The 25,332-nt window shown below is 45.6% G+C and overlaps 1 protein-coding gene across 7 annotated transcripts in view; it reads left to right on the top strand.

Moving 5' to 3' along the window:
• Positions 1-25,332, top strand: part of sti (citron rho-interacting kinase sticky) — a 135,938-nt gene that overhangs the window by 6,428 nt on the left and 104,178 nt on the right. For 6 of the 7 annotated variants that reach the window (XM_075889996.1, XM_075890001.1, XM_075889999.1 and 3 more), the window contains exons 3-10: positions 5,297-5,472; positions 9,017-9,267; positions 10,249-10,342; positions 11,787-11,999; positions 13,736-13,889; positions 15,098-15,284; positions 22,905-23,151; positions 24,135-24,262. In XM_075889996.1, coding sequence (XP_075746111.1) covers positions 5,297-5,472; positions 9,017-9,267; positions 10,249-10,342; positions 11,787-11,999; positions 13,736-13,889; positions 15,098-15,284; positions 22,905-23,151; positions 24,135-24,262 — 1,450 coding nt within the window. The remainder of the gene's footprint in view (positions 1-5,296; positions 5,473-9,016; positions 9,268-10,248; positions 10,343-11,786; positions 12,000-13,735; positions 13,890-15,097; positions 15,285-22,904; positions 23,152-24,134; positions 24,263-25,332) is intronic. The other variant, XM_075890000.1, reaches the window with a different exon arrangement.

Genomic DNA, 25,332 nt, shown 5'->3' with positions numbered 1-25,332 from the left:
TGTGTGATGCCTTGTTACACAATTCGCACTGTGTGACATGTCGTTATTTTAGTTATCTACCATGCTATATTACACATGTTAATGTGGTTCCTTTCGAACATAACACATGTATAGGGTCTTATTGTGGAGGAGTTTCAAACAGCGGCAATGCTCTGTTTTAGAATACTGGGCTGCTACGGAGAGAACCCAGGTTCAAACCCCCTTTCGATCCTGGATATTTTTCTTATTTCGCGCAATAGAGGTTACGGCCACCAGCGGTGGGGGAGGACTATGGCGCCAAAAGCGGCCCTTTGTTGTGATCTCATGACAGCTTTTGCGGTAAAGCACTCGTGTCGAGAAAGCTAAATAGAGTATCGTGGTGTCTGGGAATGCTTTATTTATCGCCACCTTAAAAAAAAAAAAGCTTTAATAATTACCGCATAGATTTTGGAGTTTGATGTCTCAAAATCACGATGCAATTATTGAAAGATGCCGTTGAGGAGGGCTCCAGAAATTTGGCCTCCTGGTGTTCTTTAACGTGCACCTATATTTATGTACACGGGCCGCAAGCATTTTAGCCTCCATTGAAAATGCATCTGGTGTGGCCGGTATTCAATCCCGCGACGTTCAGGTCAGTTCAGTAGTCGATTGCCGTACTGGCTGTACACCCTGGTAAGTAAAAAGAAAAAAAGTATTTTTCAAAAGAAAGGAAAAGAATAGTTCGGTTTTGATATTGACTGGTTGGATTCGCAATTAGGTGCATGTAAACATAGTCTAACATTACTGGAAGACAGCAACTCGCCACGTGATAACAGTAGCGGCGATCTGCAGTCAGTCGCACGCGGTGCACCGAAACAACGATGAGTGAATTGTTGACAAGCGATTACCAACAGTGATTTTTGTGATTTAGGTGGCATGCAGGATGTAGTAAACTCATCGTGGTAATGTTTATTGCGATGTAACCGGCTGGTTGCAGATGCTTGGCGAAAACAATTTTAAAATCAAAGCAGCTGATAGTTCTGCTCGCCAAGCAAACGAAAATAAATGTCTTTAAAGGAGCACTGAAATAAAATTTCAAGTTCGAGATGTGCTCATCATTCGATCGCTTGGTATGCATAGGTCTTCTTGGCCAAATTTGAACGGCATCCATTGCGTGGAAGTTATTTTAATTCCATGTTAAACAGCGTAGAAAAGCTAAGGTGCAAAAACGGAAAATAGACTGCCCTGCGACATCGACACTAGGGCTACGTGTTCGGTGTGGTACATTCCACAAATACCATCTTGAGTGACAATGCCGTAGTAGCAATGACGTGTACGATCTGAGTGTCCTTATCATGGCGCCGAAGCGCAGAAACGCACTCACTCGTCGCGTCTGATCTTCGTCGCACCGGTTTGAACAGTTTCGTGAAATTATTAAGATAAAAACCATCTTTAAACGAACGGCGGAAGAAAAGAGCATGATTAAACGTGTGCTTGTCGGTCAGCATGTCGTGGAATCGTTGCGAGTTGCCGTCATCTAGTTCGAAGCACAGAAAAGCGCAATGAGGGTGTCTTTTTATATCCCGTATGTGCTACACATCAACACGACCACAAGCAATCAAAAGTGGAACAGCGTATAGTTGGATATCATCGCTAACAAGTAACACGCAGGTGTCGTTGGATTTTAGTTCATCTGTAGACTATGCGTCCACGTAAAAGTGGTAATACCGTGTTAACCACGAAAGGCTGGGTAGGTGGGGCCATCTGGGGGCGCAAAAAGGAACCTGGCAAGCAAGGAACCTATTGCATTGCTCTTCTGATGCTGATTCGCGATAGCTATATTGCATTGACCCCTCTGCGTATACCTGAATGCTTTGCACGCCATAACACACTAATATAGCTGAGACACACGAGCGAACATGGCTGAAGCGCGCATTCTCAGGCACCTCTGCAGTGCTGCTTGGAATGGCGTCCATTTCGGAATGACTGTTCTGCAAAAGGTCGATCAAAGCAAAAATTATTCGTGACATCGCGAATCGCGGGGATTCCAAGCTCCAGGCTATCGTATTGAACCCGAGTCGACACTGTGTAAGGCGAAGACAGCAATGCAGGTGACAAGGCATGAGTGAATGTGTCTACGTAGCAGACAAAAGTTTGCAGAGCAGCTGAGCCTGACGTCACTCTTTTTTGTGGAAAAGTGGTCAGCTGTGGCGTGATCTGGAGATGACCGCGAGGTAGCGTCACTGCTGGGGCTCCGAGCGCTAAAAATGGTGGTATTGCCTGCCGTTTTGAATAGTGCTAGATACCAGTGATATAAATCAATAAAAGTGATAGTTATTCATCCCTCAGTTGTGGTTATGGTCGTGAATCGCTGCTACGGGGTATATAGCTACTCGCTGACGCAAAAATATTGGCATGAGTAAATTTGATGTCAGTGCTCCTTTAAAGAAGCTGTATTTTTCTGTGTCTTTCCTTTTCGACTCCTAGAAGCATTTATTAGTAGTCAATATTTTCGACAGCAGCAACATCGAAGCATGTGCAAACAAGGACAAAGGGAGGGGATGGCAACACAATTTACACTTCCTTTATCCTGTTCGCGCACATTCCACAAATACTGGCAACACTTTTTGAGAATGGTCAGAAAATGCCGCCTATCGCTAGTCGAGACTCTTGAGAACATGCGTGTGAAATATTATAATTATAGCGCAGCATGGGGCCTACAATTTAAAATAAGTTCTCAAAGCTAGCTGCAAATCGCTTTCTCTTCTCTCGACAAAAGACGCTACAGGCTCAAAAATCACTGCGTCACGGGCCATGTGTCAGTCATTGGCAGATTTGATGGATGGATGAATAATTTTATTATATCTTTTGATGAATGGGTGGAGTCCCTAGTCTGGGACCTCATTGGCTTGCGTCATGGTCCTTGTGGCCTCTTGGACCCCCCAGTCTGGGCTGGATAGGGCCGCCTCCCTCCCGTCTAAATTTTTGAAGACAACTGTTTTGAACATGTTGCTCTGGCACACCCATATGTTAGAGTGTAACTAGATTAGTTTTGCACAGTTTACATGTGGTTGAGGAGTAGCTGTCAAGGTCGATTTTAGAAAGTACAAGTGGGTTGGGATACAATAACACTTGCATACGGCACCATGCTACCTGTGCGGCTTTACTGAGTTGAGGATGCAGTGAGGAATATCTTCTCTGCACAAGCGTTTGTTTTTGTAATACTTCTGTGTATGTAGTCAGTAGGGCGGCCATCTGATCTGGAATGGCTGGAGTCCCTGCACTTACCTTAGAGTCCCGGGGTGGCCAGGTGTCCATATAAGTTCTTTCCAGTCTGCCTCATGACGGCCACCTGCTGCTTGTTGAGCATGGCAGGCTCGGTACTGGGGCCACCGCAGGAGGCCGCGACTTGTACGTGCGCGCAACCACACTGAAAAGACGTGCATTAGAACAAAGAAAAAAAATTTCAAGGTCAGTGGCACGTGTGATGCATTTTCTTGCCCTGTGCCATCCCTCCCTGCTTAGTTCCAACATTTTCATTTAGACAAGAGAAGAGAAAATGCAATTTAATTGTGCTCGTACTGGACGGATTTTGAAAATGTTTTGCTGTGGTGAATATGTGCGGCAATGAGCTCCTTTAGTGAATCTCTTTCATGGTTACTTGGAAAAGTGTTGGAGGGCTTCTTGAAGTGTTCTGCTATGGAAAACTAACTCGCCCAAAAATTAGTGCTCCTGTGCTTTCATCCCTTTAAAAAAAGTGCACACTCGTGTTGCAAATGAAACAGAAAACAGGAAGCTATGTTGAATTTGAAAATGAGTCTGTGCATGTGTGGTCTGCCATGGTGGATCAGTGACTGGCTACAGTGCCGTGGGTTCGATCCTGGCCGAGCTGGTCACATTTCGGTGGTGGCGAAATGGTAGATGCGCACGGTGTACTGTGCGATGTCAGCGCACATTAAAGAACACCAGGGGTCAAAATTTTCTTTGCGCTTCGCTTCAGTGTTTCTCATAACCATATCGTGGTTTTTATGTGCATGTGTGTATCTTCTATTGCCTTTTAATGCGCGCATTTCGACAAACTTGTGATCTGCAGCAAATGAAGGTGCACACTGGCTCATCGATGTGAGGCATCTTGTTTTAACGATAAAGGTAAACGGGAACACTATGAAAGATCTCCTGATGAAAAATAATAGCCTTGTAGGAAATTCAACGTTATTAGCCCAGCAGTTTGCAAATCTCGTGCCTGGCAAATCTTCCGATTTGCCAGACATGGAAACTTCCGACTATGCGAGCACGGCCATAAATTTCCGAAAACAGCCCACACTACGAAAAGAAAATATAAGCAAAGGACAATGGTTTCAAAACTTTGAACCATGGCTTGTCTCGTGCGAAATGCTCGTCACTTTGGCTGCAGTACACTGGTGTCATGCGGGAAAGCGTTTTGACATTATGAAGGAGCAACAAGGATGTCTGAAGATACAGGCATTTTGAGCCGTAATTGTGTAGGTTTCGAGATTCCCAGGCTGGCTTGTGTGAAATCCTCACATTCGAAATATCTCGGAATTTATCGGCAAGCACTGAAAAATTGAATCCCTGAGGATGTAGCATTGCATACAGGCGCAGTATTCTCTCTATTGGTAGTGCATTCGCTTGTGCAAGATTTCGTATGACTCAGCACGGGACACGTGAGAGTGTACAGTTCAAAGCGATTTGGGCGCTATGTGAACCTCGCGACTATAGTTACTATATATTCTCTCTTAAGGAGCTAGAAGTGCGCTAAGGTACGCCATCTTGGGTTTCAAAGTTTTGTGGGAAAACCACCCCCCTTCCGCACAGGTAGGAGCCATGCTAGCGTGTGCGCGCAGCTCCTCCTTGCGCGCAAGTAACACATTGTTACGATTGTGGTTATACGAACACTTAAGCTGCATTGTTGTCATGATTTTCAGAATAAAGTACAAATCTTATAACATCGCCACGTGTGTTCTGCATGCGAGTTAGTGTGCAGCGATGGCTACTCAAGCTGATAGGAAATGTGCCGGTGGTCTCCGATGTGCGAAAGACGCGTTAAGGTTACTAACGAAAGTGTGCTTCATAGTGGCATGCACACTAAAGAATGAATTTGCCCCATAAAGCCAAAAAAATTATATTCTGTGGTTAAATTAAAAAGCACAACTTTGAATGCCCAGAGTTGTGCTTCACTGAATTTCTTCAGCAGGCAATAGCATCCCTCTTAAATTGTTGCAGCCTGCCAGAACAAAAATGTGTTAGAATTGCTTGATATTTTGGGGGGGGGGAATACAACAATCTCTACATGTCATTTCTTTGTTTTAACTTCCAGATCGTGCAATAGTGCAAGACCTGCGGCAGCTGCGTGTCAGCATAGCGGACTTCGAGGTGAAGACAGTTATTGGTCGCGGCCACTTTGGCGACATCCGCATGGTCAAGGAAAAGGCCACCGGTGACATCTATGCCATGAAGATTTTGCGCAAGGATGAAACCCTGAGCCAGCGGGAGGTCAGTGTCCACCTTTGACAGTATAGGCCCACCTTTGATCAAGGGGCAATGTCATGTGATATCATGTGACATCATAGTGACATCGCAAATTTTGCTGACTTGTGACTTCATGATGATGTCATTGGCTGCAGTCATCACATGATCATTGTTTGAATCGCTAGTCTTGATGCTGACAGTGACATTCACTTTTCACATCGACTGTCACACGTGGACTGAGGAGGGGACGTGTAATTGATGCCTCTGTATACACATAGCCCACACTGGCACCACCTCTTAGCTTACACCACCAGAGAAATTTTAGACTGTAGTGTATACATATCCCGAAGGAGTACGACCACTAGCGTGGGTCCGGTCTTAGCGAGTCACAGGGCATGTGTTAGCCGTCGTCGTGGCGAGAACACGGTACTACTCAAGGTCGCAACACTTTATTGTCTGCGGCAACACCAAATACGCAGTTCAGAGCCCGCTGAAACAGGGGCGGCGGGAAAGCAAATGAGCTTATCCACGCCCCAGGCGAGAAGTGCTATACAGGGGTGCCGCGAGCACATCTCCGTGATAAAAGTGATATGGCTTGGCGTATCCTGGCCACGCACTAGGACATCGCACCGTTCTCCAGCCTAGCGTTTGGGAGGGGGGCCGACAAAAGGTAAGCGCTCGCCGCGGGCGCAAGGCGCTGTTGGCAAAGTCCGAACGAGCCCCAAACAAAGGGAGCTGAGGGACGGAAAAAAAATGCGTGCTTATCCCATGTCGTCCCCGAGTTGTTCTCTCTCACTCCCGACGCGCGCACGCGAAACGTCACGAGAAACTTGGAGTTAATATATATGCTACCGTAAGTAGCATAGTTGCACCTCTGACAGAACTTGCCGCTCGTGCCACCATTCACGAAGCGCGCTCACGTGAGCAAGAAGCGGCCGGTTTAGAAAAAACCAACTTCACGGCCGCGCGGGTGCTCGCGACCGCAGCGCCACCACTGCTGCCACTGCACTGTCAAGCCGTCCCTCCATCAAAGCGCAAGGCAGTTCGGCTCACGCAGTGCGGATTGTTTGTCGATGCTGCGTTTTTGTGTACTGCTGTTCGTTTTAGTGAACGTGATTTTGTGCGGCTATCGAGCTGTTGAGAAAAACAGAATGGGACAAAACGGTAAAAATGGGCGTTAGTGAATGTGTAAAAGCGGCATTGTGCGTGAATATAAACATTACAGGTCTATCAAAACGGCATGATTCATTCCGAGCACTGTGCGGCATAAAGGTTTGTAGATTTAACGAATGTTTAGTTTATGCCAAGTTAAACGAAAAAATGCTCTTTAGTTTACATCATTTGTAAAACACACTGTAGTAATTTGAACACTTGTTTTCTTGAGCCATTTACTAAATCTCTTAAAGCGCTGCATCAAAAAATATGTGAAACGAATGATTAGCTGAATTTATTTTTTTGTCCAGAATCGTTGGTGATTTAAAACAAAGATATTACTCCCAATAGTAACTGCCTGTTCTATCTCGGTTCATTGTTGGTCTGAGCTTTCCATATATTTTTTTTTTTCTTGTTAGTGATAGTCATTGCGCTAGCGCCAGCCTATAGCCAGTAATTATTGTTCACTGGGGTAAGGGGGCAACTTGCTGAAGACCTTGAAAAACACTCATTTTTGTGAATCATTTTCAGTAAAATACACGTACACATCAGAGTTTCAGAAAAGGGAGGGGCTTCATCCCCCCCTTCCCTTTAGCTATGGGCCAGCGTAAGTGACGTGTAATTCTTGCCTCTTCTTCATTCCAAATATGTTCTGGATAAAGAGAGTTTCATAACTGCCATAGCGGACTTAGATTGGACCGAGGTTAAATCTTGTAATGATCCCCAAAAAGCGTCTTCTAAATTTTTTTCCTCAATTATATCGCATATCCGAAAATTCACTTCCAAAAAGAAATGTAAAAAAATATTAGGATTTTGTCATAATCCGTGGATGTCTCAAAGGCTAGCTGCTTTACGTAGACGCGACAACCTCTACAAAAAAACTAAAAGTCAGCCGTTTAATACTAAGTTAATTGCCCGCTACAAAAAATTACGTAATGCTGTAAACAAGCACTTAAAAGCTGCGAAACGTTCTTTTCTAGATGAAAAAATATCGCAAGCCGGTAATAATGCTAAACAAAAATGGGACATTGTAAACTGCTTTCTAAACAGCAATTCTCGCCACCAAGTATCCAGAATTGTAACGGCGCTCTGTCTCTTCGAGACAGTCGTTATCGGCACCCGCCCAAGAGCAAGCAGCGTATACGGCGCTCCGTCTCTCTGAGACTCGAAGCGGATCACTCTGCTGAACCTTCAGTAGTTCTTTACTGCCGAAAGCGATTCTTAGTCTCCCAAAGGGGGGAGTCTGGTATCGCGCCCACTCAGGACTGCCGCAACCGCCGCTTGCACGGCGTCCCGGGCTCGCTCTCGGCACTGTTTTCGGAAAGTTTGCCCGCTCGGCTGCTACACAGTGCGCCGCTTACCTGGATAGCGGCCATGGTCATCTGCATGGGACTTTCCCTTTTCGCCCCTGTTTCGCCCCCGACGCTTGCATGTGCTAAGGCGCCATAGGCGGCCATCGCATCAGAATCCAGGTTCTCTGCAGACAACAGGGGGCACGAGATAGCACGTCGGCTACCACGTTGGTTGTGCGTACACCATAAAAGGAGGTGAAGACACTGAAGGGCGCCTGTCGATAGGGGCGATGGCCTCTTTGTGCAACGCGGCATCCGCCTGAAATACTTTATTGTCTGCGGCAACAACAAAAACGCAGTACAGAGCCCGTTGCAACAGGGGTGGCGGGTAAACAAATGGGCCTATCCACTCCCCAGGCGACGAGTACTGCACAAGGGTGCCGCGAGCACATCTCCGTGGTAAAAGTGATTCATGGGGACACCGGGACAAAGGCCCAGTTGCTCGAGCGAGGGCAAAGGCACTTGCGTCGGCTTCGCAGAGATACGAGTCGGCGTAGCCTGGTCTCACACTAGGACACCGCACTGCTCTTCAGCCTAGCGTTTGGACGGGGGGGGGGGGGGGGGACACGAAAGGTAAGCGTTCGCTGCGGGCGCAAAGCACTGTTAGCGAAGTCCGAACGAGCCCCAAACAAAGGGAGCCGACGAACGGAAAAGAAGTGCGTGCTTACCCCATGTCGTCCACGAGAGATTCTTTCTCACTCCCGACGTGCGCGAAATGCCCCGAGAGACGTGCGCAGCGCCACAGTCGACATCTGCTACCGGGTGAAAGGGGTTAAATGTCACTCCCCGCTCCCCCAGCGGGGCAGACCACGGAGGAGGGGAGAGTCATGGACATGAGAACGCAGGAAGAGGTGGCAAAGCCCGCGCAAAGCCCGCGGGCCAGCCTCGATTCCCTCAAGACAAAGGGTGGGGTTACTGCCATGTAACAGATATATACTCGCTGTACCTACTATAAATGCAACTATTGCCATATTTAAGTGTAATGCTGATTGCTTTATTATCTGACATTTGTTCAGTGTTTCTTTCGGATGTGAAACCCTGCAGTGCACTTTGTCTATTCTCAGGTGGCATTTTTTGAAGAGGAGCGAGATATCTTGGCGAGGGCGGCACAGACGGGTCCCTGGCTGACCAGGCTGCAGTATGCCTTCCAGGACGCTGGCCACCTCTACCTGGTCATGGAACTGCTGCCCGGCGGCGACCTGTTCAATTTGCTTGATCGCTCAGGGGGCCTGCTGCCTGAGGAGGAAGCCCGCTTCTATCTCGCGGAGCTCACGCTTGCCATCCACGCTCTGCATTCTCTGGGATACGCGCACAGGTGTGTGGTAGCTTTGTTCCATCAACTGTGAGGGTCTGTATGGGAAAAGCCAGTCCAATTCGTAATGCATTGAAGCATGCTATGGGAAGTAAGCTTGGTTCAGAACTGGTTTATGAAGCAGCATAATAAGGAAACAGTTTCCAAGTAAAAGGAGGGTGGAGGGAAAAAGAACCTCCTGTGGCGCAGTATGAAGACATACAAACTGTCGTATATGAAACTAATTGAAATGAAACATAATGTAAGGCTTAACTTTGAAAACAGTGTGCCGCCCGTGTGTATCGTACCATGTACTTAATGCCAGCATTGTTTGAAAGATTGATAACGGTTGCTACAGTGGCCTGTCTGTTCTTAAGGTAGTGTAACAAAACAATAGATGGATGCTATTGTGCTTCTGCTGTATGTTACATGCTTCTCACACTACATCAGATCGCTGCAGGGAATTTTGCCACAGGCTTTTTTTGTTTTATATAGCAGTTTCAGGAATGTGTTGTCTGTAAAATTTAAAGGTGGAAGGCTCTCTAAGAGGTAGTTTGTGTTGATATCTTACAGTGGAGTTTTGAACTACTTCTTTTACAATGGGAGAAAGAGGCTTTTGTTAACTTAAGTGAAATGTTAAATATAATGCTTGTTCTTAGAAAGCCTTTGACAGATACTTTTATTGCAATACTAGTCTCAAGAGGGGCAAAATTAGAAAAAGAGCTGTGGGAGATTGTATTAAGCCTGTCATATTTAGGTAGTTATAACTACTGGCACAATGTGCTAATGTTGGTTAATGTTTGCTAACGGTTTGCTATAAAGGTAATTTAATGTAAATAGAGGCAGTAATTATAGGTAATGCCATTTCATTTGTCTCGCATTGCCTACAAATTATCTCAAAGAGTCAGCTGCAATGTTTACAGGTGCTATTGGCTCTTCCTGGAGGAGGCAGACTTGTTTCGCACAAACATTGGTGATGGAAGTTTTCTCTTACATTTCATGCAGAGACGTGAAGCCCGACAATGTGCTTATAGACCGCACGGGCCACATCAAGCTTGCCGATTTTGGATCGGCTGCCAAGCTGTCCGACAAGAAAAGCGTGAGTGCATGTGTAGCGCGCACACAAAATTTCCCACCACCTTGTATAGTCATCTGTTTTTTTGGACTTGCTAGGAGCACTGAACTGATTTAAAGACAGGTAGTCCGATAAAATAAGGCTAAGATTGTTATCGCCATGTCCAATAGCTGCAGTCTTGTTAGTACTTGGAATTTTCGATGTTTCTACTGGTATGGGACAGGAGAATGCCGGTGCATGGGTGCAGAATTCAACAACCCACTGATAAGGATCTGTGATAAGGATTGCTTTCCATTCTTAGTCACACCCATTGTGATGGCTTAGCAGGTATGGCATTGCTCTGCTAAGGTCAAAGACCCAGGTTCATTCCTGGCCAAGGAGGCCAGATATTGATAGGAAGAAAGTAGTCCAAGAATGCCTGTGGGCTTAAATAGAGATACATATTAAAGATATCCTGGTGGTCAAAATTAATCCGGCGTCCATCACTACGGTATGCTTTATAATCATGTCACAATTTTGGCTCGTAAAACCATTACTACTATACTTTTCATTCTTGATAAGCTTCACTATGTTGCGCACGTCTTGACAACATTGCAAAAGTCACAGGCACGTGTGATATGACCAGTGCATATAAGACTCCACGCTCATGACTTATGCATGCTCTTCCAGCCATACAGGTGCACTAAAGCTGTATAGTTTCTTGTCTTGATACGATTCGCTATATTTTTATGCAGAAGTGCATCGACAGTCCTATTAATTCATTTGTAGAACTTGGCATCTCTTTCGGGCAAGTAACTAGCCGACAAGTTGACTGTTCAAGACCTTTCTGGCAAGCTTGCAGTTTTCAAAACCCCAAATCTTGGACACTGAGGCTGTTCCCTTTGAGTCAAAATCATCGCTCTCTCACTTTGTTCAGTATACAATTCTTTGTTGAGTTATTTGGTGTGGACATCCGTTAAGTTATTTCACTCATTTGGCAAGGAATATTATGTCTTATTTAGGTTCATTATAATTTGCTTAAATTTTTGCATTATTTTGTGCATTAACTATGGCTAACGTAATGCTATTTTTATGGATGTTCACTTGCAAAATAAGTTAAATAACATACCATTAGTACTAACCAGTTACTCTCTTTAGCAGCGCTTAAGAAGGAACTTCTTTCATTTTATTCCTCACCCTTAAAACAGGTCTGCAACAACTAATCAATGTTGCAATGGTTTGTCTTTCTGACATTTTTTATTTATGCAATGATCTCTTTGCATTCCAAAAAAGTTCTCATGTATATTTTCTGTGTTTCTGTTGTTAAACTAGTTGATTGTTTATCTCCACTCAATTTCTAACTGGAAGCCTTCTTTCAACCATTTGCTGCTAGGCTTCCATCTGAAAAATAATTCTTGTTTTTGTTGTGAGCGAATAAAGCTTGATTGATTGATTGAATGCTTGATTAAATTATTAAACCTGCTCACAGATTTCAAGTCGTCTTCCTGTCGGCACACCTCACTATGTGGCCCCTGAGGTGCTGAGCTCCATGAGCGGGGGCCTCAATGCCTGCGCCACCGTTCAGGGCCCAGCCGTGGACTGGTGGTCGCTGGGTGTGCTGGCATACGAGATGCTGTACGGCTTCAACCCATTTGCCGACGATCGCGTGGTCGTCACTTACAACAGGATCATGAACTTCAGCGTAAGAGGATTTGTTTTCTTGTACAGATTTTAATTCTGTGACCCTGGGACAACCAAGACCTGCAACCATTCAAAAGCACGCAAAGCAAATGTGAAAGTGCTTTTGCTCAATGTACGCTTCAGGCCTCTTAGGTTTTTTATTATTTTTATTCTTCAGTTTTAAAACAAAATGCCAGTGGTGCTTGTGCATTAACTGCCAGAGAGTTAATTACAATAGATTCTCAGTTAACAGAATCACTGCCTCAATGGAGTAACTACCTCTAATGTGACTGGATTCTTACTTGAAAAATGTATCTCCATTCATCTCACGTTTTCCTGGTCCCTTTAGGTTCCATTTAAAGAGCCTGCTGTATATAAGCCGTTGCTGATGCTATGTCTGATGGCCAACAGTGGCCAGAAATAAGCCTAACCGCATTTGTTTTGTTTTAATATTCACGTTAACACTTGTGAAATTGAGCTGATGGACCTAATAAAGCTTGCATATTTGTGTTCCTCAATTTCAATGCTTGTTAAATAAAACTTAAAATGTGATTGATGTAGAGATCAAACTTTGTGCTTTAGCTGCAGCCTTTTTCTGAGTGCTGCAGTATTCTGGTTATGAACTCTCATTACAAAGGCTTCGCCGTAAATTGCCTCCGTACTGAAAGGCTGTTCATTCTTGTGCCAGGCACGAGACTTCGTATAGCAACAAGATGATCCTGCTTCAGGTTGCCTGACATGACCTTTCAGTGCGTAAAACTATAGGGGTTTGGCTGTTGTTGTCAATCTGTTGACTGCATGCGGCATGATTATGCTAACAATCAAGCACTCAACACAGACCTAGAACACAGCTAGCAATGCTCAAAGCTGAATTAAATAAATGAACAAGGTTTAAATAATATAAATAATGCAAATAACAAAAAAGTAATTGCAATAACTAACTTGAAATAGCTGGAAACGTTTTGGGAACATTGGCTAAGTCTAGTGCCTTGCAAGAGAGGGTGCCATGGTTTGCTAAGCAAGCGATAGCTTCTCCCACCGACGCTTGGTACATCTGAATAGATAAACAACTAGACAGAACTCGCTGCAGACAACGTGTATCTCAACTGACAAAACAAGTAGGAAGTTGATGAAGTGCAGCAAAAAGTAGCGTGCGTGTCGCCCACTGAGTTTGCAAATCAACCCTAACAAGATTCTGCTTGTGCTGGGAAAACCCTATGTGCAAACCTCAAACATTGGCGTCATCGATGCTTTGGCAAACGGAGTGGCGGGAACTCTAAGAATGGTAATTGCTGGGTGCCCGTGGTACCAGCTTCCTCAGAAGTCGCAGTGGTGGAGCCATAGGTCGCCAAGCTCACTCGGACTTACTACGACTCGGATAGAGCTGCGAGTCTGAGTCTGAGCAAGTTTGAGTGAGTAATATTCTGCCGAGTTTGAGTCTAAAATATTCTGGATAAAGAAAGTTTTGGTAAGTCCCAGTGAGTCTGCCTCAGGAATATTTTCGCGAGTCTGAGTCCGAGTAAGATCCACAATTTTTGCTGACCTACGAGAGGATTCACATAAAAAACAGCGCCAATAACGAGGGACAAGAGAAAGAAGGAGACAGACAGCGGCACAGTGCCGCTGTCTGTCTCCTTCTTTTTCTTGTCCCTCGTTATTGGCACTGTTTTTTATGTGAATCATGTCGTACCAACTCGCCCAAGCAACCACGTTAGCTACGAGAGGAGCTGCATTTTTTTTCCTCTTCTGGTGTAACAGGAGACCCTGGACTACGTGAAGGAGCCACCCTTATCAGAGGTGTCTGTAAAGATGCTGCAGGGCCTTCTCACCACGGCCGACAAGCGGTTTTCCTACGACGACATGTGCCGTCATGAGTTCTTTGCTCCAATAGACCTGGATAATATAAGACAAAGTACGTACCTAATGCCAGAATTGTAGCGTTCTTCTCTTTTCCATATTCAATGCTGCTTTTTTGTCGTACATAGTAAGTCGGGCGTTTTTTTGCTGAGGATGATGAACATATTGTTTGCTCTTTTTTTTTACAGCAAAAGCTGTTATGAGATCACAACTCGGGTCACGCGCAGTTGCCCGCCGCCGCCGCCAGTGTCCATAACCACATCGCGCGAAATTAGAAAAAAAGCCTTGCACCAATGACAAAGTGGGACATGAAGCCGGGTCCGCTGGGTGCCAGCCCAGTATCCCACCACTGAGCTACGCCGGTGCTTGTGACTTTTTGGCAAACTTGCCTTAGGCAGGCTTGGTGTCTGAAAAGCAATCGCGTTTATGCGACTTATAAACCATTTTAGAACAGTGAAAGAACAACCAGTCGTCGCACAATGCGAATAACGTAACGTGTGGGCCGTCCAATGCTCCAACCCATTACAAAGGTTGTTCTTATTCACCTTTAACTGTGGCGCATACCCACTTCAGCCATAATTATGCATTGTCGTCAGCTACTGCATGAACAATTGGCACAAAATGCCTTGGAAGTGCTTAGTCGATACCGCGCTTCTCTGAACAATGACGAAAAATTGCATAGCGAATGTCGGTCTACTACCCCCAAAATTTTGTTATTAATGCCCTAGTGGGTATCAAGCAAGTGTGCTTGCAGTAGTTACCCAATGAGTGTTTTAAAAGGCTCTGAAAGGCCGCTCTTCTAGCTTTCGCTATGACTGCGCTGCGCCTTCCTCCCAGGCATGGCATTTTTTTTTTCCATGCATATGTACATCGGTTAAACCTCCTTAGCGATATCAAGCTTGTTAGTGTAAATTTTTTCCCTTTTTTTAAACTGGGCTGTGCATTATTGATGACCCCCCACTTCCCCAGGCACCTTATTTAATATCAAGGGTAACATGTAGATGTAAATAAACAATTTGTCAAAGCTTCATGGTGGATTGATTGAATATACCAATGCGTTTAAAGCAAGAAGTACACAATTACCGCTGAAAGAATTTATTGTGCTTTAGAACACAAATTCTGCATGTTTTAGGTTGTTTTGTAAAAAAGCTTACCTAGTCTGATATGAACCATAAGAGTTCTTTCAAAATAAGTGAGTTGGATTAGCTTTCACAAAGGAAATGTATTAAAATTAGAGTGATATTTTTTGTAATAAACACACAGCTGTGCCCCCATTTGTGCCAAACCTGACCGGGGAGGAGGACACGTCCAACTTCTACGAGTTTGAGGACGAGCCGGCGCGTGCCAAGATTCCTGCCTTGCGGGATCAGAACAAAAGCTTTGAGGGCAAGAGTCTGCCGTTCGTGGGATTCACTCACACGCAGAGTGCTAGCAATGCAGCACTCGAGAGGTGAGTGCTGGTCCGAGAGCAGGACGAAAATTTTTCGTCTCTCCGGTGGCTATTGTTTTTAAGCAACAGTTTGCATTACTAAGCATAAGCAGTCAGGTTGCTAATGTGCATTTGTATCTTGCTTGCAAAAATGTTGCATGTTTGTTACTTTGATTGAAGAGTGAGATTTAATCTATAGAGAATCGAGTAGTATCAGAAGCCAAGTTGAGCGACGGTTGAGTAGTTTATGAACAAACGTTCTCATCACTCGAACAATGTTCAGGTCCTGATTAGCAAGGTTCTGTAAATGCATTCAGCCTTATAGTCTAATAACGATTTAATAGTTACGTTTAATAAAGATTAAAAGAGAAGCATTAGGAGCATATGTGTTTGTACATGTTTGCATTCTCGAGACTACTCTCTGTCGAATACAATCGCAGTTTAATCGGGATTGTCGGGCTTCTTTGCCGACAGTCACTCTACTTCGTAACTTCTCGTTATTGACCTTTATGTCCGCTCTATGGCCACTGGGGTCAGACTTGATACAGTCAAATTCTGCATAACCAAGTCCGCTACAACGAAGTTTTCACCACAATAAATACTTTTCGATTCCCTGTAGTCACCCATAGAAAACAATCCGGAAAATGTCTCGTCACAACGAGTACTTATTCTGGGTACTTCCGCTACAACAAAGCTTTTCCGAGTGCTGCCACTTAAGGAAAAGGAATTTGCTAAGGATTTTTGCGAAGTTCCGCTACCTACTTGGCCATTTCTCGTTGGCTCGTGACATCCTGAGTGTGTGGCCGTATCGCAACACCGTGTCTTCATCGGAGACCACATGCACATCCTCGTAAAGGTTTCGCCATTGACGTGCTCGGCAACAGGTCACTCAACCGCCATTATGCTGCCAGTGGGTTTGATGCATCTGCGGGCCGCGGCAGAATTGTTCTTCAAGCACTCTCGCCATGTTTTCGACATTGCGCTCAGAACAAAACTATCATTCACCGACACTAGCCCAGCGATCGTAAATGACATTCATGGCGTTACGATAGCGCACTCGAGGTCAGCGCACACCTAGTGCGAGCATAACTACATTCTGCCGCAACCACTGAGAACACAAATACGGTCCCGGCGATCATGGGGGACCTTGAAAGTATGTGTGCCAACTCGAGCCAATACTGCTTGCTGCAACACTGCGGACAAAACCGTGTCGATGCGAACAATAATAGCAGGGACGCAGTTCTGAAGGCACCCGCACTCCCAGCGCAGTGCCTACGCATTGAAAACGGAACTACCATTTGCCGCAACCACTGCGCAAGAAACCACAGTAGTTGGGTGCTATTTACCGCGGATGACCCGCAGTGATGTCCACCGCGTACCCACCGCAAGAGACAACCGCCACGCGCCAAAAAGGCCCGCTCATCTCTCAATTGCCGCCACATAGGCATCCAGGCGTGACAGGCGTGACTGCGCTAACCATGATGATGATGGTGGTGGTCATAAACCCTTGAAAGCACAATGCCACCTACCACTTGATAGTTGTGAACCCTAAATGTGGCCTATGCATGTAACTGGTGGTACAAACGATATTACGGGGGTTGTTACCACCCCCACAAGGCCTAGGTACTTACCGTATTTACTCGATTCTATCGCGCCCTCGATCGTAATGCGCACTCGGTTTTCACGATGAAAAAAAAAAAGTAAGACATCGATCGCAACATGCACCCATTTTTCTCGTTGGCCCACACGATCACGCTACTCAAGAAAACGACTCCTATCGGAAGCGTCTTCCGTTTAAATATGAGGTATGGGGGAAGCTTGTGCTTATCTGACGTGCAACGGAGCATTGCCGTCACTCTTGTTTTACCGTGGCCCGATGTCAGCATGCGAACTTGCTTCGCCCCCTTCTTCTCGACGGTTGTGGTGCCAGGCATGTCGAAGTAAAGAGGCGTCTGATCGGCATTCCCGATTTGCCCAAGCAGGTAGCCGTTGTCGTGCCGCAAGTTTAGGACGAACCTCTAAAAACTGTGAAGCTTTTCTTCGTACTCCTCCGGCAAGTTTCGGCCCATGCCCGTTCGCTTTCGGAAAGAAAAGCCTTTCCTCTTCATAAAGTTAGTTAGCCAGCACCTGCTCGCTTTGAACCGGCTCCGCGTTAGCCCTTTTTCTAAAGCTAACTGCATAGCCCGCACTTGGAGCAGTTCTGTTGTCACGGGCCGCTGTGCCGCTCGCTGCTCAAGCACACACTCGCCGAGCAGCTCTTCAATTTGCGGAAACCGACCCTGCTGTGGTCCACTGAAGCCTTTGCGTGAAGCTTTGCTGTCGACAATCTTCTGCTTTTGTCATATACTTAGAAATTTGGCGCAACCTCGACTCACGCAAACACTCACACAAGCACACACACTTACACCAGAGCAACACACACAACACGCAGCGTTGTGTGTGTTGCTCTGGTGTAAGTGTGTGTGCTTGTGTGAGTGTTTGCGTGAGTCGAGGTTGCGCCAAATTTCTAAGTATATGATGTATAACCAACTAGCCCAACAACAAGTTTTATTCTGCTTTTGTTTCCGCCGGTCCCGCACGCACGTTTCGGGAACTCCGAACGACCGCAATGCGGCCCGATTTCCATCCGTTTCTGCACACGCGATGACTTTTTTTTTAAAAGCGGCATCGTGGTGCACTCGAGTTTTTGGAGTCGGCCCTTCCACGCCGTCGATGCTAATGCACTACAAGTTGACGAACTCCTCATCACACGTACGAAGTGCCGTTCATGGGAAACACATAGGCAGAAATGGCCGACGCTCGTAGGGGGCGGCCATTTTGGAAATTCCGATGGCAATAGATTGACCGTAATTATTTTTTTTTTTCGTATTTGATTCTAACGCGCATGCGATTTATGAACTCGCTTAAGGGGAGATGCGGGTCGAAAAACGGCGTTTTTTTTTTTTAAGTAAATTTTCTGTTTTGTTTTTTTTTTCTATTCCTCTAAGTCTTCTCCTTAATATCATCATCATCATCATCAGCCTGACTACGTCCACTGCAGGACAAAGGCCTCTCCCATGTTCCGCCAGTTAACCCGGTCATGTGCTTGCTGCTGCCAATTTATACCCGCAAACTTCTTAATCTCATCTGCCCACCTAACCTTCTGTCTCCCCCTAACCCGCTTCCCTTCTCTGGGAATCCAGTCAGTTACCCTTAATGACCAGCCATCAATAATATATTTATAAATATATTTATATTTTTTTGACCAGCCTTAATATATTTAAATATAAAAGCTGAGAATCAACTAGAAGTTATCGAAAAATACAATTAAAGCACTCGCGGTAGCTCGCAAAAGTGCGAAATTACCCGATTTTCGCACGCGCGGCACTTCACTCTGTCACATCGCTGCCTCTTGAAATTTCGCGGGCATGTAGGCCTAACTCTCACTTCCAAAAGCCCACTTCGGCAGCATGGCATTCTCGCTGAATATACAACAAAAAAAAGCATTTCCCCACTGCATTTCAGTGTGGCGTGCGGGCCTTTCAAGTCACGTGGCATGATTGGAGCGTTGTCATTGGTTGCGAGCATTCCGGCACGCATCCGAGTGTGAGCACTCTTTCTTCGTTCTCCTGCTTTTGCCGAGACGAGACAGCAGAAACAACCGCCCAAGTTACTTTTTCTCTGCCATAATGCCAATGGATTCCGGCGAAAAACGTGACTTTCGTTCACATAAGTTTATGACGAGGCACCAGTTCTAAGGAAGGCGCACCAAACGCAAGTGGAGAGCTCCGGCGACGGGAGGTTCGTCTGCTGCTAGGCCTAGCCCCGGCAACGACGAAGCACCCGATTTGGATTCTCCGACCTTTGTTCATAGCATCAATGATTTCGTCAGTGCTTCAAAGAGAAAAATGAAGATGTTCAACGACGAAAGCGAGCATCAAGGTGAGAGCGGCAGCGCATTTATTTGCGAGATGAACTTGATGCAGAACCTCGTCAGCGGCGCAGTAGGCCCCAACTGCAGTGGTGCGAGTTGTCTGTTCAAGAATTGGCAGATAAACGAAAAAGACTGGCATTGCTTTTAGAACTTTATTGCCGAAATGACGCATGTGCTACAACTGTCGTTTTATCAACGTACACGTCAAGCTGCGTGTCTGCGTCATGCAGTGAAAGGGAGAATACATCGGCCAGCGGCAGCGCACGGGACAGCTTCGCCGTGAATGTAAAGTCAGTGGTTGCAGCGCGTGCGATCGGCGTCGAACACGATCAGCTTGCCCGGTTTTGCGTGATCCTTGTCGTTACAAAACCAGTGCATCATAAGACATTCACGGCCATTGCCAAAAAAGTGCACGCAGCTGCCATGAAATCCGTCGCTGAAAACCTCGCACGAGCAAGACAGATGACGAAGGATCGTCAGATGTAGCCGTTATGTTCGACGGAACATGGCAAAAAAGAGGCCATAAAAACCATAATGGTGTGGGTACGACCATTTCCCTTGCCACAGGGCTGTGTTTAGACTTTGAAGGGTTGTCGAACTATTGCCTCAGCTACAGCAGGCACAAGGCACTGGAAGATAGAGAAGAAGAAATTTGGCAAGCATTTCACACACCCGTGTGTGAAAAAAACACAACCTGTTCAGCACACGCAATGGAGACCGAGGCTGCAGTACGTGTATGGAAAAGCACGGACTCCTACAGCACACCTTTGCAGTTCACAATGTTCCTTTCTGATGGGGACAGCAAAGCATATACTGCTGTGTCAGAACTGAATCTGTATGAAGGTGTTCCTGTGCTAAAGGAGGACTGCACTAATTAAGTCGCCAAAAGACCTGGAACAGCTCTCCGAAAATTGAAGATGCCAAGGGGGCAGAAGCTGAAGGACGCAACAATTCACAAGCTGCAGTGCTATTTTCAAATCGCAATCACAAGTAACCGAGGCAGTGTTCGCAACATGTATTGTGCTGTCTGGGCATCTTACTTCCACTCTTGCTCGAGAGACGGTGCCAGCAGTCACAAGTTTTGCCCAGACGGTGACGCGTCTTGGTGCAAGCACAAGCGGGCACAAGCACTGGGTGAGCCAGCACCACCCCACACTTTCATCCTGACTCCTTCCCAAGGCAAGGCAATGCTGCCAGTCTACAAAAGGCTGACAGAAGAAAAGCTGCTTCAGCGTTGCGTGAAAGGACAGACACAGAACGCAGCTGAATCGCTCAGCAGCAAAATATGGCTGTTGTGCCCAAAAACGAAATTTGCGACGAGAACCGTGGTTGAAATAGCGACGGCAATGGCTGTCCTTTGGTTCAACTAAGGGCACTCTGGGTTTGAAGAGCTGCTTCAGAAACTTGGAGTTCTTCCGTCGAAGGAATTGCTTTCTTTAGGCAAGGATGCCAACAAGAGGCGCATTTCTAGCATGACGGCAAAGGTCACAGCTGAAGCAAGGGCCCATCGCCGCAGTGCCGCAAAAAAATCCCGCCTGGACGAGGCAGCTCGCAGGGACTGTGAGGGCCCACCATATGGCGCTGGATCCTTCCAAAACTGTGAACTCTTTCCAGAGAGCCTTGGTGACATTCTATGTGAATTTCGTGCAGATCGGTTGAAGAGTATAGAATTAAACATGTTTTTCAACTTTCAAACCTGTTTTTCTCAGTTCCTTGTTTTTCGGCATTTTCATATTTTGTGCGCTAAAATTTGCACGCTTTATGAAGTCGGATTCCAACGAAACTTGGCATGCTTAATGTTTAACATGTCCTGAATTCAAATAAGCAATTTTCAGAGGTCTCCAAAGCATGATCAGCTAGATATTTTCAAAAGCTTGTTTTTTGAGCATGGTAAAACTGAAACTCTGCATTGGAATTTTTTTCTAGGCCAGCACACTTATGTTACACAATGTTTCTTTGCTTTATTGAATACCTCAATTCACTAAGAGGAACATTTGCTATTTTTTAGAGCTTTCTTGTGCTTACTATTGTTGCCTAAGCTTGCACAAAAATGCATTGTTTTTACAAATGCATTGTCTACAAAAAATTAACTAAGTGAGCTATCAAGAAAATGAAAGCATACTTGAAAAGAGGAGCTCAAACTCTATAAGCAGTGAAAGTTTCATTGAGCTGTCACAAATATTTGTAGAAAAAATTTTTCAAGGAGCATCTCCCCTTAACCAGAAAAAAGGTGCGCGTTAGATTCGAGTATTTACGGTATGCATAGGAGGAATTTTGGCTAGTCATCAAGAGAAAGGAAAAGTTGAGGTGCATAAGGACTTCTGAAAAATACCAAGGACTTCTGAAAATATCAGACCACGCATGAGGACTTCTGAAAATACCTAAGAAAAGAAATATTAGGAATGCCATCAAGACCAAGTGATTTCTTATTTCCTTAGGTCAAAATTAACTTCATGACACCATTAACAGACACGGAAATGTCACTTACTGAGTTATTTGAGCCATGATAAAAGCTAGGGATATCCAAGTTGTTAGTTGTGAATACCAATTGAACATATTAGTTGAACGCATTGGAAATAGAGGGTCACTACAGAGGACGTTGTTTGGATAAATAAGGATTATTTCATCTGTCACTGAAAGGTTCCAAGTATTTGCACTCCTCTAGGCGCACGCACCAGCAGTGGTTGGCTACAGGCATTCTCCGGCTGCTGCATAGTATTACCCATTGCAGAACTTACTGGCTACGGTGTTGCAACCCTTAGCCGCGATGGCTATTACTCAGTAGAGGGGAAATTGAAAAACACAGAAGCATTAACGGACTTCAAAATAGTCAAAATGAATCTATAGTCCCTCACTACGGCAAGCCTCATAATCCTTTCGAAAATTGATGCTAAATGTTTTCTTTTACAGCAAAGCTGTATGTGGTTGGCTGGGGTTCCATGAATTTTTCCTTTGCACCTTCAAGAATGTATCAAATACAACCACTCGGCACTGGTCCATTAAAAATGAAGGGAGCACGAAAGTGGCAAACACCAACTGAGATTGTGTACGAAGCGCCAATTACGTGTGGTAGGCCAGTCAAGACTTTGCATGGTGAGAGATGGAGAACATGACAAGAAGGCTTCAGTGTCATGTTATTCAGATAGAAAGCTTTAACAAACATGTGCTAAATTCATGGCTGGGTGTGAGTTGGCTATGGTTCTCCTCGGTGATGGGTCTAAACAGCTTCACAAGTAATCCGCCTTCATAGAATGAAGTACAGTGTGGGATTGGGCTAGTTTGTATTCCATTATTAAAGTGCTCAGCGTAAGAATTTAGGCAATTCACCCAGAAAAGGCATGGGTAAGGGTTCTCACTTCCCGGCCTACTGAAGGCACTGGAATCACAATTGAGGCGGCAACTATGGCTCGAGACAACTGCATCAGTAGACCGTCCATAGCTTTATCAGAAAAATAATCAGCGTATTTCAATTCTTCGGCACATGGTGTTCCAGAGGGATCACTTGGTTTCTTATAGCTTCTTAGTTTTGTTTGGCATGTGTTCATGGATAAGTTTGTGATCTTATCTTTTTCTCTAGCTTACACATATGTGCGTCTTAGTATTAATAATAAATCAGTTGAAAGCTGTGCTTGTCCTCGTCTTTTCTGTGTGTGTTGTCGAAATATTTGTACTGAGCAGTTTCACAGAATGAAATGGCTCGAAATTATTCTTTTTTCTTTGCCGGATAGGACGGTGAGTTATCTGGAGGTGGGCTCCCCGATGCGCGAGACCCTTAGCTCAGGGGCATCACTGCGTCGACGGAGTCAGCGCCAGGAGCAGCTGCTGTCCGAGGTGACTCAGCGGGAGGAGAGCCTGCGCCAGGAGGCACGAGAGACGCGCAGCCGTCTGGAACAGGCGCAGGCTCGGCTGGAGGCCCTCGAGAGCAGCCTGGTGGATGCGGAGGCCCGCGAGGCACAGCTACGCTCGGACAACCAGGTGACCCTGCTTATTCAAATTCTTGTTGTTGTGGTATTTGTTGTTGTCTAGGCAAATCCGTTCTCCAGAAGTCCGCGAGATGGTGCTCATGACAAGGTAGCACGAAACTACGAAGGCAGTTGATACAGATTTCTCAGAAGAAAAGTCTCAAACAACAGAGCAGAGGGGGATGAGGGAACGAACGGGTGTTGGGTGTTCAAAATCAAGAAGAGGCATCTGCAGAACGTGTAGCATGGGTGCAAGATAACGTCTGGTCATTAAGAGTAACAGACCAGATTTTGAGAGTAGACAAGTGTGCTAAGGGGAGGCAGAAAGTTGGGCCAAGGAGATAAAAGTTTGGATGGATAACATAGTCACAGCAAGCACAGGACCAGGTTAGCTAATGGACCATAGGAAAGGCCTTCGGCCTGCAATGGCCATATTCAGGCTGATGATGACAGCTTCTCAGTCCCTCACCCTGGAGCCTCTTCTTGTGTATTGATTTGTATTAACCTTACCCTTAGTAATCAAAATCAATTATTTGATACTCTAGGAGGCCTTCTTAAGTCCGTTATCATTTCCTATGGTCATGGTTGTCACCGCAATAATTCAGACTTCCAACATATTTGAATGTCAAAATTGAAAATATTACCTCTCTAGAAGACCACACCCCAAAACCATGTTAATTTTTAGAGAAAAAATATTGTAGTTATTATGGGAGTATGTAATGTCAATTCTTCTAAATATGGAAGTCAAATGAGCGATATGGGAGGTGATGTCAAGGTATAGAAGGAAATTTGATTTCGATTTGATTCGATATATTAATCGCTGCGAATGTGATGAGAGGTGAAAGGAAAAGCGATTCAAGGACGGCAATTTTTGAGGGAACAACGTTCCCATCCAACGTAATGGTAACTACACATTCTCCTGCATATACCGGTAGGTTCACACCAACTTTATTTTTCCGGCCTTAGTTGTCTTTCTCTGCTTTGTTCCCTGCCCAGAACCTGAACATGCTGGTGGACCTGGAGCGCAAGAACCGGCTGATCTCGGAGGAGAAGGCTGTCCAGCTGCTGAATGCCATGAAGCGCAAGTACCGCAGGCAAGACGAACTTCTGCGGAGTGGCTACTTGTGAGTCGAGGCACTAACCACACCCGAGCGCCCGCACTTGCATGCTGCAATGCTTGGCGTGCAGCAGCTGCTGCTGCTGTGGGGCTTTCGGAGGAGATCCCGCGGGCTGTGCTTGTAGCAGTTTGTTTGCCGCATTTTCTCACGTATACATAATCCTCACAAAACGATGCAGAAAGCTCTGAGCTAATGTTGACATACGAGATTTAATGTGGAATTCATTGTTCAAGGTGGCTTCACAGCTAGTTGTGACAGTGGCAGCTGAAACTGGCAACAGGACAGAAGAGGGGGCGCTGGAGGCTGTTGCCAAATGAAAATAAGTTTTTTGCAGTCTTCGAGCACAGTTGGTGTGGTCACTCTTCTGAACGCGTGAAATTTGCACAGTTGAGAGGTGTAGGTAACGCGGTGGGCTCTTGCTATAATCGTCTCGGTGGGTTGTATTTCTGGATTTTGTTTATATGCAAGGGTATGTTATACACGAGAAAATATGACATATTTAGAGCAAAGCTTTGTTTTGGTGTGGTTTGTGCAGGCTTTTTTTCTTTTGGGTGTGATGCAAATGATAGGCTGAACAAGTACAACCCAATGGTTTTCTCATGCACGTGTGCATTGCTGTGGGGTTCGGCGAGTGTATCTCCATGGTGAATCATCATTATCATCAGCAGCAGCAAATTGAGTACATCCACTGCAGGACAAAGGCCTCTCCCATGTTCTGCCCGTCAACTCGGTCCTGTGCTTGCTACTGCCACTTTGTACCTGCAAAATTCTTAATCTCATCTGCCCACCTAACCTTCTGTCTCCCTCTAACCCGCTTGCCTTCTCTGGGAATCCAGTCAGTTACCCTTATTGACCAGAAATTATTCTGCCTATGCGCTACATGCCCGGCCCATGTCCATGTCCTCTTCTTGATCTCAAGTATGATATCCTTAACCTTGGTTTGTTCCCTGATCCACTCTGCTCTCTTGTTGTCTCTTAAGGCTACACCTATCATTTTCCTTTCCATCGCTCGCTGCGTTGTATGGTGAATCACATGACAGTAAATTACCAAAGCTTACGAAGCGAAGTAGCTTGGG

This window comes from Rhipicephalus microplus, chromosome 3 (assembly GCF_043290135.1).
Source record: "Rhipicephalus microplus isolate Deutch F79 chromosome 3, USDA_Rmic, whole genome shotgun sequence".
Taxonomy (NCBI): Eukaryota; Metazoa; Arthropoda; class Arachnida; order Ixodida; family Ixodidae; genus Rhipicephalus; species Rhipicephalus microplus.
The sequence above is the reverse complement of the archived record's forward strand: the minus strand, read 5'-3'. Positions and strand labels throughout refer to the sequence as shown.